Here is a 12282-nt window from a genome sequence, read left to right on the forward strand (position 1 = left end):
TTGAAATTCTTCATTGCAAAAATTTTGTCTGATACCATATCAGTTTTTTAATCATTTATTAATTAATTTATTTATTTATTTAAATTTTATTTTATTTAATTTTTTTTCGTGTTTCTTTTTAGCTATAAGATTTTTAGATACAATCAAAGTAAAATGGAGGCGAAAAAGTGGGGAAAGCATTGGCAGTTAAAGCTCTACACCAAAGAGTAATAATGCACATATTTTATGCATGCTTCGTACAGGACACAACCACCAAACATGAGGTGGATACAGAAACCAGAAAAAGAAATCGCCAAAACAGTCCGTCTCTCAGCGGTGTGCGTCTCTCTCATAATCGGGGTGGGCTGATCTCTGCGCGCCCGAGCAAGCGCACTGCGCGGGAAACCTGCCCCGTCGTCTGCCCGACCCCCGCTTACGCTCTTTACGGCGGCAAAGGCGCGCAGTCTTGCCGTCGGAAACGGAGATCGTGGGTGGCTTACGGCGTGGGAAAAAAGCACTGGCCCCCTTCAAGGATTACTGTTGCCAAAGAAAAAACAAATCGGTGCTAATGCCGGAAAAAAATATATATACCTCAAGGAGTTTTTTCCCCGGATAAAAAAAAGAAAAGCAAATCGATGGTTATTTTGTTCTAAACTCTTTCGGTGTGGTTTTTGTGTGTTCTCTCTCATCCACGTGGGTGCTTCTTAAAGATAATCCAGCCAATCATTTGTATTATATGTGTAGTACGTCATAGTGGAGTGAATTTCGACCCCCCTCGAGGAGCTGAAGAAAGCAACGAATTAAAAGAGTCTTTGTGATAAAGCGAATTGCTGGCTCAAATAGACTGAATTCGCTCAGCGGGAAACTTTTTGTTGGGATTAAAACCTACGGCCTCAGCAAGTGTATCCTTTGAAATTTTTCAATTGTTTTTACTTTCAGGTAATCTCTGTGTGTCGTTCCGGTTGTCTTCTTTATCGGAATGTCTGTGTATCATCTAAATGTTATCTTCTTTATCGTCTGTGGGGTTTTTGATGTTGGTCTCTCCGATGGTAAGTTTATTTTTAAATCTATTTTCTTACATTTTTTAAATATTTTTTTTTTACATTTTTTAAATGAAAAGACTTGGCTTTGAATTGTGTGGTTAATTTTTAAAGAACACTTCTGCCTCTTTTTTTTTCTTAAATGTTCTACTTCTCAAAATTACTTGACTATTTTCGATAGAAATAAAAATTTCGAAAAAAATGTAGGCTCTAATGTGTAAAAAAAACTTCATTTCCCCCCTTTATTGTGTAAAATTTAATTATTTGCTAAACAACTGATTTTTATCATAACATAGGTTTGAGAAACAGCTGTAAACTTATTTATTTTATTTAGAAACATGGTTACTAGTAATGCAAATAAGTATTGTTATTTCAGAAATTTTGTTTATTCATTTTTAAAAAAAAATCTCTAATATATATATATATATATATATATATATATATATATATATATATATATATATATATATATATATATATATATATATATATACGAAATTATATTGCAAAAAATATTTCGCTACATGCACCAAAAGCAATAAAAACTCGAAATGTTTCCACTTAAAAATAATTCCCTTTACCAAATACAACTTAATTTTAACTCCAGATTTTTTTTCTTATTCTGGTGGATATTGGTTAAAAAACATAATTTTTGTAGGAAAAGCCATAATGTTAACATCGTGGGAGGAAGGAAAAAAATTAAAAACATACTTATTTCGTTCATAATATTGTAATTAGCGCAAATTGTTTGCGTATAAAATGCTAATTGAAGTGCACATCTGCACATATTGAGTAGCAAGCGCTGGACTAAACTAACTGAGCTGACTAAACTGATTAAATCTCAGTTTATCAGAAGACAGACACTTATCCAAAATAAAAGACAGACCTTGTGTATATTTAATACAGCATAGAAACAAACAGATGCCATAAAAATCTAAAAGAAAAAAAAATCAAAAACCACCTAACGCCATAATACAGAGATAATTCAATCAAAAAAAGAGGGTGGGGGAGAACACCTATAAGTCTTCGGAGTATTGAGGTATTTACAGTTGTTACGTACATTCATGTAAGTTAACATACCAGAACTCGAAATAAGGGACATAATCATTAGATCGTGGAAAAAAAAAGTATTCATTTCCAAGCAGTGGTGCATTTATTGGTTTGGTTGTTTGTTTATTTAGTTTTTATGGCGCAAAAGCCCCTGAGGGCTACACTGTGTCAAACTTTTTTTTAAACATTTATATAAAGTCATGATATTGTAAAAGTAAATTTGTTTTGAGGAAAGAGGTATAAAACTTCAGTACTTTAAAATAAGTAGTAAAGAGTATGTAAATATTAAAAGCATTTAAATGGATAAAACAGTAGGTTGACAATAAACCTTGATTAACAAGAAAAGGACAAAATCACATTTTGAAGACAAACAACTAAATTAAAAAGGAGAAACCAATCTCCCGGAGGAAGAAGTATATATTGCAGTGGGGTTGGTCCCCAAGCAACTCCTTCAAAGTAGGATTAAAATCATTAAAATATTTAAAACGTATTTGATTAAAATTTGGACAGTTACTTAAAATATGTAATACTGACAGATTCACGTTACATGTAATGTAAGTTGGCGCTGGTTCACGGCATAAATTACAGGTTTGTAGGTCGATGCAACACATATTTTGGCCCCCATTGTGTATCATTGTACTACGTGAAAAATGTATTATGTGCATTTTTTAGCCTTCTGCTTCGGAGAGGTCATAGAGGTTCCTCTCCTATTTTGCTATCAGTTACAGTTAAAATCCGCCATTGTCTCATCGATGCTCACCCGAATCAATTAATTTCACCAAGAAAAGCACGAGCGCATTCAAAAATCTCATTTTTACCCTACATGAGTCCATGAAAAGAAATAGTCTTAAGGAAGGTTTTAATTACATGGACACGAAGTCATGCAAAACCCCTATTGAATGTTGAGAGAAATTCAACACGGTATGGAATTCTGCAACGGGTTCTATAAGAATACCTAACATAAGTATAAACGGACAAAAAAAGAACTCCAATTTTATGCCTAGATAACTCGAAAGAAATTTTATATTGTTTAAAACTAGGTTTCTCAAACTCTAGTTTAGCAGACCACGGAAGCATTCCGACCGGTTCCCAGAGAGTCTTCACTAAAAATTTAAGAAAGAAAATAAATAAATAAAATATTTTATGTAATATTTAATGTTGATGTTATGATTACGTTTCTTAATTTTCTGTGATTTTTCTCTAAGACTCATTTACGTACGCATAATATATAATTATAATAGTCATTTGTTTTTGAATAATTACTTTTCTTCAATAAAATTTATCATAAAATCTTACATTAAACTAATTTTGCAGTTGTTAATTTTTAATAAAGATATTTCGCCAAAGAAACAAAGAAAGAGACACAGAAATAAAACGAAAGAAAAATCCTCACAGATTCTGATTTTTTTCTCTAAAATTGCCTGTCCATGGGTCAAAAAAGTTTGACAAATACCGGTCTGGGAAACAATTGTACCGTCGCAAACGCAGTGAAAAGTCTGTGTTTGCGCCTTAATAAGTCCAAGAAAGCAGGGTATTGTTCAAAGGAAGTCTTAGTTATATGTCTAAGAAGTTGTAACTTTAATCCCTGACTATGCCTATAACATTCAGTTCAGTCGTATTCTCTTTTTTGTTTAACCAACTAAGTTAATATAAATCAATTATTAGTTAATAATCATATCTAATCGGTGACAGGATACATGTAAAGTAGTATGGGATGTAGTAGCAGAACAGCATGCGCTGAACGTAACGTTGTGACTTCAGTTCTTTTAAATGAAGCTATAGAACTCAAATTATCATGGGAAGCTATTAATAAATAGTGAGAGCATAGCATATGAATCTGCTTAAATTCAATCAATCAAATTCAATCAATTCAATCCTTTGTAAGTAAAAATAAAAACTTCATTAATTTGCTGTTAGCTTATCTTAAAAAACGAGTTTTATGCTAAAGCAAACTGTGTGTGCTTATGTATAGTTTTAAAATTAAAATTACCCTACAACATTTTTTTAAATATTTTTTTAAAGTTTACTCAATCAATGGTTTGCTGACATCAAACATTACGAGTACATTCTAATAATGGGGGATGCAAATTTAAAAGTTATTTAAAGCATTACACCAATTTTTTTGTGAATTTGTATGCTGTTTTCTAAATTTATCCGTAATCAAACTAAGCAAAAAAATCTACCTACAAATCGACCTATTTTTCTCAATTTTCACTTCTGTGCTATTGATCTTCCTACTAAACCTCACCTCGTTCATTACCTCAATAGCTTTAAGTAGCGGTTTTACCACAAAACTATACTGTCTTTGCACTAGTTAATCTTCCCAAAGTGGCAATTTTCGAAGAAAATAAAAGCTAAAAATTGATTTATTAATAAAATATATCTATTTTTCCCATGTAAAATCTTCCAAGTACATTGCTTCGGATTCATATTTTTGGTTCCTCAGTCACAAGTTTCCACAAACCGATCATCTTTCACTTGTCAACTTTTTATGGTCAGTACCCTAAGTACTTTTAAAAATTCGATTTTTTGATTTTTATGTATTTTGAAACTTAATTTCCAGACCATTTTAATGATACAGACTACTTGATTGTGCTCATATTAGAAGCAATATAAAATAAGCTTTAAAAAATGTAAACCTATTTTGATAAGGTATGATTTTTCCCTTTAAATTGCAATATCTCGAAATGGTATTTTTTAAAACTAAATGTTCCTTTTTGTCAGAAACGAAATTGTGTTAGGCTTTGAAATTTTTACCACCTATTCCATACATCTAATTGCATATACTGAAGTAAAATTTTTCTCATATTCGAAAAATATTTTTTTATAGAGCTGATTTCGTGTTGCGAAATAGCATTTTTTTTTTGGAAAAAGTACAGTGTTTTACATGTTAGAATTTTTTATTAAAAAAACTAAGCTTTCTTTCTGTAAAATGTTACTTCAGTATTGAGAAAAGAGTCCATTTAGGTATAGAAAAAAATTTCATAATTGTATCTTTAATAAATTTTCAGAAAAATGTACATAAACCAGTACAAATTGGTGGTATAGGAGTACCGACACCCCTTAAATCAGTATAACATCTCTAAACTTTTCCTTGAATGTCTCTATTGTTATTGTCTCGATTACTAGAACTCGTTGTTTTATCACAAAGTGATCATATATTTCCCCAAGTTATATCTTTATTCAAAACAATATTTTCAATTTAGTTTAAAGTTTTAAAAGAAATATATTTTTTCAATTTCGATGCAGAATGTAATAAATTACCACTGTTGATTTTACTATTAAATTTTTAAAATCCATGCATGAGTTTAACATGTTTAGAAGTTAAGTTGAAAATAAATTTTCTGAGTAACATTCTTCAATTATCGAAACATAATTGACGTCACTGTGATTCTAGTCGGCCTTTAACTTCATTTCAAGTCAATTTTCAGTTGTTTAAACGTCATCTAAATTATCACTAATGAGCAATTTATAGATAATTTTAATGCATGCGTGTTCTTTGAATTACAGCTATATAGAACAATAATTCTTCTAATTTCACAATTATTTTTGTTACTTAATTGAAATTAATACACGAAATTAAGCCCTAATCAAATTTAATATAGGTTACTAGCCTTTTTTCTAAGGAATTTTCTAAATCAACGCCTCTAATGTTATGATTTTTTGCATGACCAGAAAAATATATAATTTTTCTCACTTAAAGATTTTCTTACAAGCTACTTAACTCTTTTTTTTTCTTTGACGTTTAGTATGGAAAAACTGTATCTTTTGTTTTTATTAAAAGAACGCATAGATTTATAAGAAACCATGCACAGAAACACAAATGAAATTCAATGCCATTTGAAATCATTTGTTTTCAAAACATGACTTTAATTACTATCTAGAAAATAGTAGCTTTAAACTTTTCCTCAATAAGCACTAAATATGTATAAACTAAATATGTATAAACTAAATATGTATTTGCTAAATAATTGAAAATAATATTCCAAGTCCTTTTTTTTACTATTATTTATTTCAACGGCTTATTTGAAACTTTACTAATAATAAAGCAGAAAGTATCTGTCTCTGGATCTCTCTTACGCGAATAGTGCCTAGACCGTTCGGCCGATTTTCATGAAATTTGGAACAGAGTTAGTTCGTAGCATAGGGGTGACACCCTCGAAGTAAATTTTGGAAAATTCGATTTGTTCTTTTTTATTCCAATTTTAAGCACATTTTTCCGAGCGAATTACCATAACATGGACGAGCAAATTAAAATAGCATATTTGCGGGAAATTCACCATCCATTATTTGTAAATATGCAGGCGAATCAAATGACTTTTTTAATTTTCTACTACGGACAAAGGCGTACGGGTACCACTGTAAGAAATAAAACTGTAGGAAATCGAGTTTCTTTCTATATTTGTTTTTAAAAACAACGTAAGTTTTGAAATTAATGTTACCATTTAGTTTGCTTAACCATACTCGCAGATCTTCCAGCTGTCATTGTAGTTTCTAAATTCACACCAAGTAAAATTAACCATTTAGTGCTCGTTCGAGTTCACATTAGAAGCATGTTCCTAAATTTTTGCTAAAATTTCAACTCCCCGAGACCTTAACTCTTCAAATGTCATTTCAAATATGTTAAATTCACATGGCAAAAACCGTTCACACTTTCAAATACAGTAAAATCTCGTAATAATGAATACCAATAAAAAAATATAAAGTCTTTTCAAATAAATAAATATCCATTCCCAATTTAATGACCATTACATTGCGTTAATTCCATTAGAGCGAAATAGTCGTTTGTACGAGCGAAATTTGCGGTCCCTTGAAATTCATTGTAACGGAATTCAACTATAACCTTAACTAGCTCTTGAAAAATATTTTTAAATCCTTGAAACGACGGTGATTTTCTTTGAAAAAAAGTTTAAATTTTTAGTTCGAATCATGTTTTACTGTGCATCGTTTCTGAAATAGAGATTAATTATCGATAACAAAGAAAATAAAGTTAAATCCCGTTAGAGCGAATTTCAAGAAACCGCAAATTTTGTTCGCTATATAGGGAGATTCGCTGTACTGGAATTGAAACAATGTAAAGGTCATTAAAACAGGACTAAACATTTATTTCGTTGATACGAATATTCTGTTGTATTGGTATTCGTTGTAACGAGGTTTTACTGTGTTCAAAGATTAATCAACGCCGAAAAAAATAATCTGATAATACGGTTAATAGACGTGAATGCTGTTGCCAGGCGAAGGATCTACGATCAGCTTTTCAGCAAGGCAACAATCCCCGACCTTCACTGCCCAAGAAACCTCTCTTCTACAATAGTTAGGCTACGCACTGGACATTTCAAGGACATGAAGATATTACCAACTAATAACAAATCCTATCCCATCTGCAAATACTGACCCTATTTACAACTCACCCCGGATCATGTTTTTAATTATCAGGCCATTATTCGCTCCCTCCTCCAACTTGGAGCACCACCAATTGAAATCCTGTACAGCCATCGGGCTCCGGAATTAGCAGATCTTGTTATCAAGACTTTTGGAGACATGTAAACCATTTGCACTCTGCACGTCATCAGACACGACAACAACAACAATAGACTCAGTATGCGGAAAAAAATCCATTACTTAAGTTATTTCTACAATAAATCATTTTATAAATATTAATGAATATCAATTATGTGTTCATTCACTTCATAAAGTCAGCTCTTGGACTGGCCACCTTTGGCCTTCATGACTGCCATAAATTTCTTCCTGGCTCATATGTTTCTAGATGAGGAGAGTATTTTCAAGATCACGATGCCATGTTTAACAACATCGTTCTGTTGACTGTTCAAAATAATTATTTTTGAAATTAAAATGATAAAATCGAAGCATGGTTTTAAATATTTAGATTTTTTTGAATGCTCATGCAAACATTTTTAACACTTAATAATAAAGTGATACAAAAAGTAATAATGAAATTAGAAAGGTGTTGCCAATGGGATCGTTTCCAAAATTTAAAAAATATTTTTTTTTGAAAGAGCATGCCTAAAAACATACGATCTGACCATTTTTTGATATATTTGTTTACGTTTAATATTTTTAAATTTTTTTTAAATCGTAGCGCTTTCATTGTTGACGTCTTCTGCTGATGACATCACAAATGATGAAATGCCATTCAGTGTTGCCATTCACAGTGCAAAATATTTAATTCGCATCTTTAATCACGTGTATTGGCAACGATATGTTTGATAGCAAGCGCAGAGCGCAATTTTAATTCGCTGCTTGATTATCATAACGTGGAAACGTAGTAGGAAGATGCGGCAAAGTGCATCATTTGTGACGTCATTAAGACTACGCCTTGTTTGAAAAATCGGACATTTAAAAAATTAATTTAAAAAAAAACTGTTGGAAAAATGAAAGCATTTTCTGGGTCCATGTTTTTTTGTTTTTTTTTGTTTTTTTTTTTTTTTTTTTTTTTTTTTTTTGCTCATTCTATCCATTTCAATGACTAAAAGTATTACTTTTGACTGAAGGAAACCACCCCATTCGATGTGAAGTCAAAAGCAATAGTAAATCTAAACAAATTTTTAAAACGCAATGATTATTGCTCTTCGATAAAAAATTCATAAATCCAAAATAATTTAAACAGCAATGTTTCAGTAAAGAAACGATGACGTTCTTGTTACAACACTACTGAAGTTTTTTAAGCATAAGTATAAAATATTTAAAAAAGTACTGCACACTACAGTGGCAAAATAGTATAAAAATAGCAATTAAAACAAATAATACATTTAAAATATTGAAACATCTAGACTTAAAATTGCAAAATGACGTGTTAAAAATATATTAATCCCTACGATGAATGGTAAAAAGTTTGTAAAATTTAAAAAAACAAAACTTAACAACATAGTCAGTATTTGTAAAAATGTTTTTTTAAACATGAACGACTCCTAAGAGTCCTTTTTTGGTACAGCAAGTTGGATGGAATTAGCAATATCAGAGCAGTCAGTTAAATCATTTAGTACCTTATAGAAAAAAAGAAGACACAAAAGTTGACGGCGTGATTTAAGACTGGGAACATTATAAATATTGCACAAATAAGAGTAAGAATAAGTCAAAAAATAGTGATTATCATTTCTGTAATAAAAGCAACAAATAAATTTGGATTGAATCTGCTCAAGAGTTTTAGCATTATTATCGTAGTAGGGATCCTAAATAGGATTACATTACTCAAGTTTGGATCGCACAAGACAAAAATAAAACGTTTTAAGTGCTTGCTCATTAGAAAATTTTTAGTCTTACGTTTAAGAAAATCCAGAATCTTATATTCCTTTAAAACAATGTTGTGAATATGTTGCGTAAAATTGAGCTTCGTACTAAAAGTGATACCCGAATCCGTAACAATACAGTTCTGGCCAAATTATTTGACTAAGACTGTTTTAAAAGCAAATTCTTTATTGATTACATAACTAAAGACACATTAACGAACAGTGAAATAATTATCTAATATTTAGTATGTATTCCATTGTTCTTGATGGGCATTTTAAGTCTTTTTGACATATTTTCACAAGGTTTACACCATTTCTTAACTTTTTAAAAAAGGAGGTAAAAAATTGTTCTTACTCACTATTATATATACTTTCATACACATACTCACTAATTACTTAAAACTAACTTTAAATATAACAGAACACACTAATACGAAGAACTAGTGAACTGTTTAAGCTGATTGAGGTTATGTTCCTGTTAGGTAGATAAACAAAGAACATAAACAAAGCAAACAGTGCTGCCTCCTGCAAACATTAAATTATGCTAAAATACCGTAATAATCAGTGTACAGTATGTACTGTACTTTAACAGTAAAATAAGTGGTATTTTAGTACAAATAGTGTACTAAAACAAACAAAAAACTCTTTAGTCTAATAATTTGGCCAGCATTCTATGTTGCCTAAAATTTAACTTAGTACTGAAAGTGATACCCAAAGCCGTAACAATATGTTGCCTAAAATTGAGCTTAGTACTAAAAGTGATACCATAATCCGTAACAAAGCCAGAACGAGATAAACAATTTTATGAGTATGCATTAATGGCTGAGATTTACGACTGTAACTCAAAACACTGCATTTACTATTGTTTAAATTAAGCTTATTCTCAAAGCACCACCGGTGCAGATTATCCAAGTCAATCTGTAAAAGAGTAGCGTCAAAGAAGTAACGAAAAGTAGTACGAATGTTTCTATATTCCTTTAAATCATCAACGAACAAAAGGTAATCACAATATTTAAAAGTATATCACCAATTTCATTTATGATTTAAATAAAAAGCAAGGGTCCTAAATTAGAGCTCTGCGGCATGCCTGAAGTATTAGTAAAATTTTCCGAAGTAAGGCCATTGAAATAAACATAGCATTTAACTTAAATATGAAAATAACCAGTCAGTGAGATTGAGGGAAAATTCAATATAGTGCAATTTCCCCAAAATAATACCGAAGTCAATCGCATAGAAAAAGTTTTAGAAAGATCAGCGTAAATAACATCAAGTTGATCACTGCTTTCAAATGAAGAAATTATTTCATTAGTTAAACAAAACAAATTGGTACTCGTAGAACGTTTAGGGAAAAACCATGTTGAGCCGGTGAGACTAAATTTTTTACTTTATGAAAGAGCTTTTTATTAATAATAATATATTCAAAAATTTTCGAAAAAAGAGCTCAAAATTACAATTGGGCAATGATTTCTGCATTCATTTTTACCTCCTTTTACAAAAAAGGAAGCATTGTATTCGCAAAAAAATTTTCACTCAAAAATCGGCCTTAATTTCCATTTTGCTCGCCCCCGAATGAATATTGATTTTTTTTTAACACGACCACACGTGGATACATGCTTAAGAACGTATAGACACCTGAAGAATCCATTTTGACGCTCCCCGTGATAATTACAACGAGTTTTCTCGTGACTTCTGTATGTACGTATGTATGTGCGTATGTGTGTATGTATCTCGCATAACTCAAGAATGGTATGTCCTCGGAAGTTGAAATTTGGTATATAGACTCCAAGTGGTGTCTAGTTGTGCACCTTCTCTTTTGGTTGCATTCGGATGTTCCAAAGGGGGTCTTTTACACCTTTTTGGGGTAAAATCATTGTTAATTTCAATGTAAACTCAAGTGACGCTATAATTTGACCAACACTTGCCAATATATCGCCAAGCTTTTGGTCGCCAAGTTTTGTCGCCAACTTGGCGACGAGCTTGACGGGGTTTTTTTTTGAGCAATCACGATTGCTTATTGTTCTCACTTGACTATTTTTGACGTTCCTTTGATTTTTCCCACCGCCATCCTCCACTCCATCACCGTCGACGAGCTCCTCACGATGCTGCACCTCTAGCGAAAGTCGTCTCGAGGTTGCATCCATGTTCTACACACACGCGCATACATGCACAACTACACACACAAACACATACTCACACATACACCTACACACATACACAAACACATACATACAAACACATACACACACGCATACATACAGACACCCACACATACACACACAAAAACATACACACACACATACACACACACACACACAAAAACATACACACACACATACACACAATTACCCACACATTCATGCCTGCACACAGACACAAACACATATGCCTACACACACATACAACCCCCCCCCCCACACACAGACACAAACACGCATGCCTACACACATACACATAACCCTTACACACAAACACATACCCCTACACACAAACACACACGCCTACATACACACACTCGTGGTTGCGAAAAACATAATTTGAATTCCAAATGTTAAAATTCAAATTAATTTTTAATTTTTTTTAATTTGGTTTCAATTGGCCATATTTAGAGAGTTAACCATTGAATCACATTAAAACTGCTTTATATTGGGAAAATTTATCTGTAAAAAACGCTTTCTTTGCTTCGGTTCGCAACAGACTTGGAATAAAAGTATTTAAAGTGTTTTTTTTTTTTTTTTTGCTCACTCCGAAGCACTATTATCTTTTAATTGGAGTAAAAGTAAGTCATGTGATGCGCACATCAGTTCGTTATTCCCTGTTTTAAAAACAGGAATAATTTTCGTATGCTTCCAAGCATTAGGGAATGTTTTCGTTTTTAAAGAAAGGTCAAACAAAAGAAGAGGAGGATAGATTAGCCATCAGCACAACCTTTAACTATAAAAGAAGGCGCATTATCACTCCAACTGTTG

General features: G+C 31.6%; 1 protein-coding gene across 2 annotated transcripts in view; it reads left to right on the forward strand.

Annotated features, from left to right (window-relative positions):
• The window catches only part of LOC129216260 (tyrosine-protein phosphatase Lar-like), a 371862-nt gene that overhangs the window by 90708 nt on the left and 268872 nt on the right, over positions 1-12282 (forward strand). For both annotated transcript variants that reach the window (XM_054850461.1, XM_054850462.1), the window contains exon 2: positions 919-1028. In XM_054850461.1, coding sequence (XP_054706436.1) covers positions 959-1028 — 70 coding nt within the window. In that variant the 5' untranslated portion in view covers positions 919-958. The remainder of the gene's footprint in view (positions 1-918; positions 1029-12282) is intronic.

This window comes from Uloborus diversus, chromosome 2 (assembly GCF_026930045.1).
Source record: "Uloborus diversus isolate 005 chromosome 2, Udiv.v.3.1, whole genome shotgun sequence".
NCBI lineage: Eukaryota > Metazoa > Arthropoda > Arachnida > Araneae > Uloboridae > Uloborus > Uloborus diversus.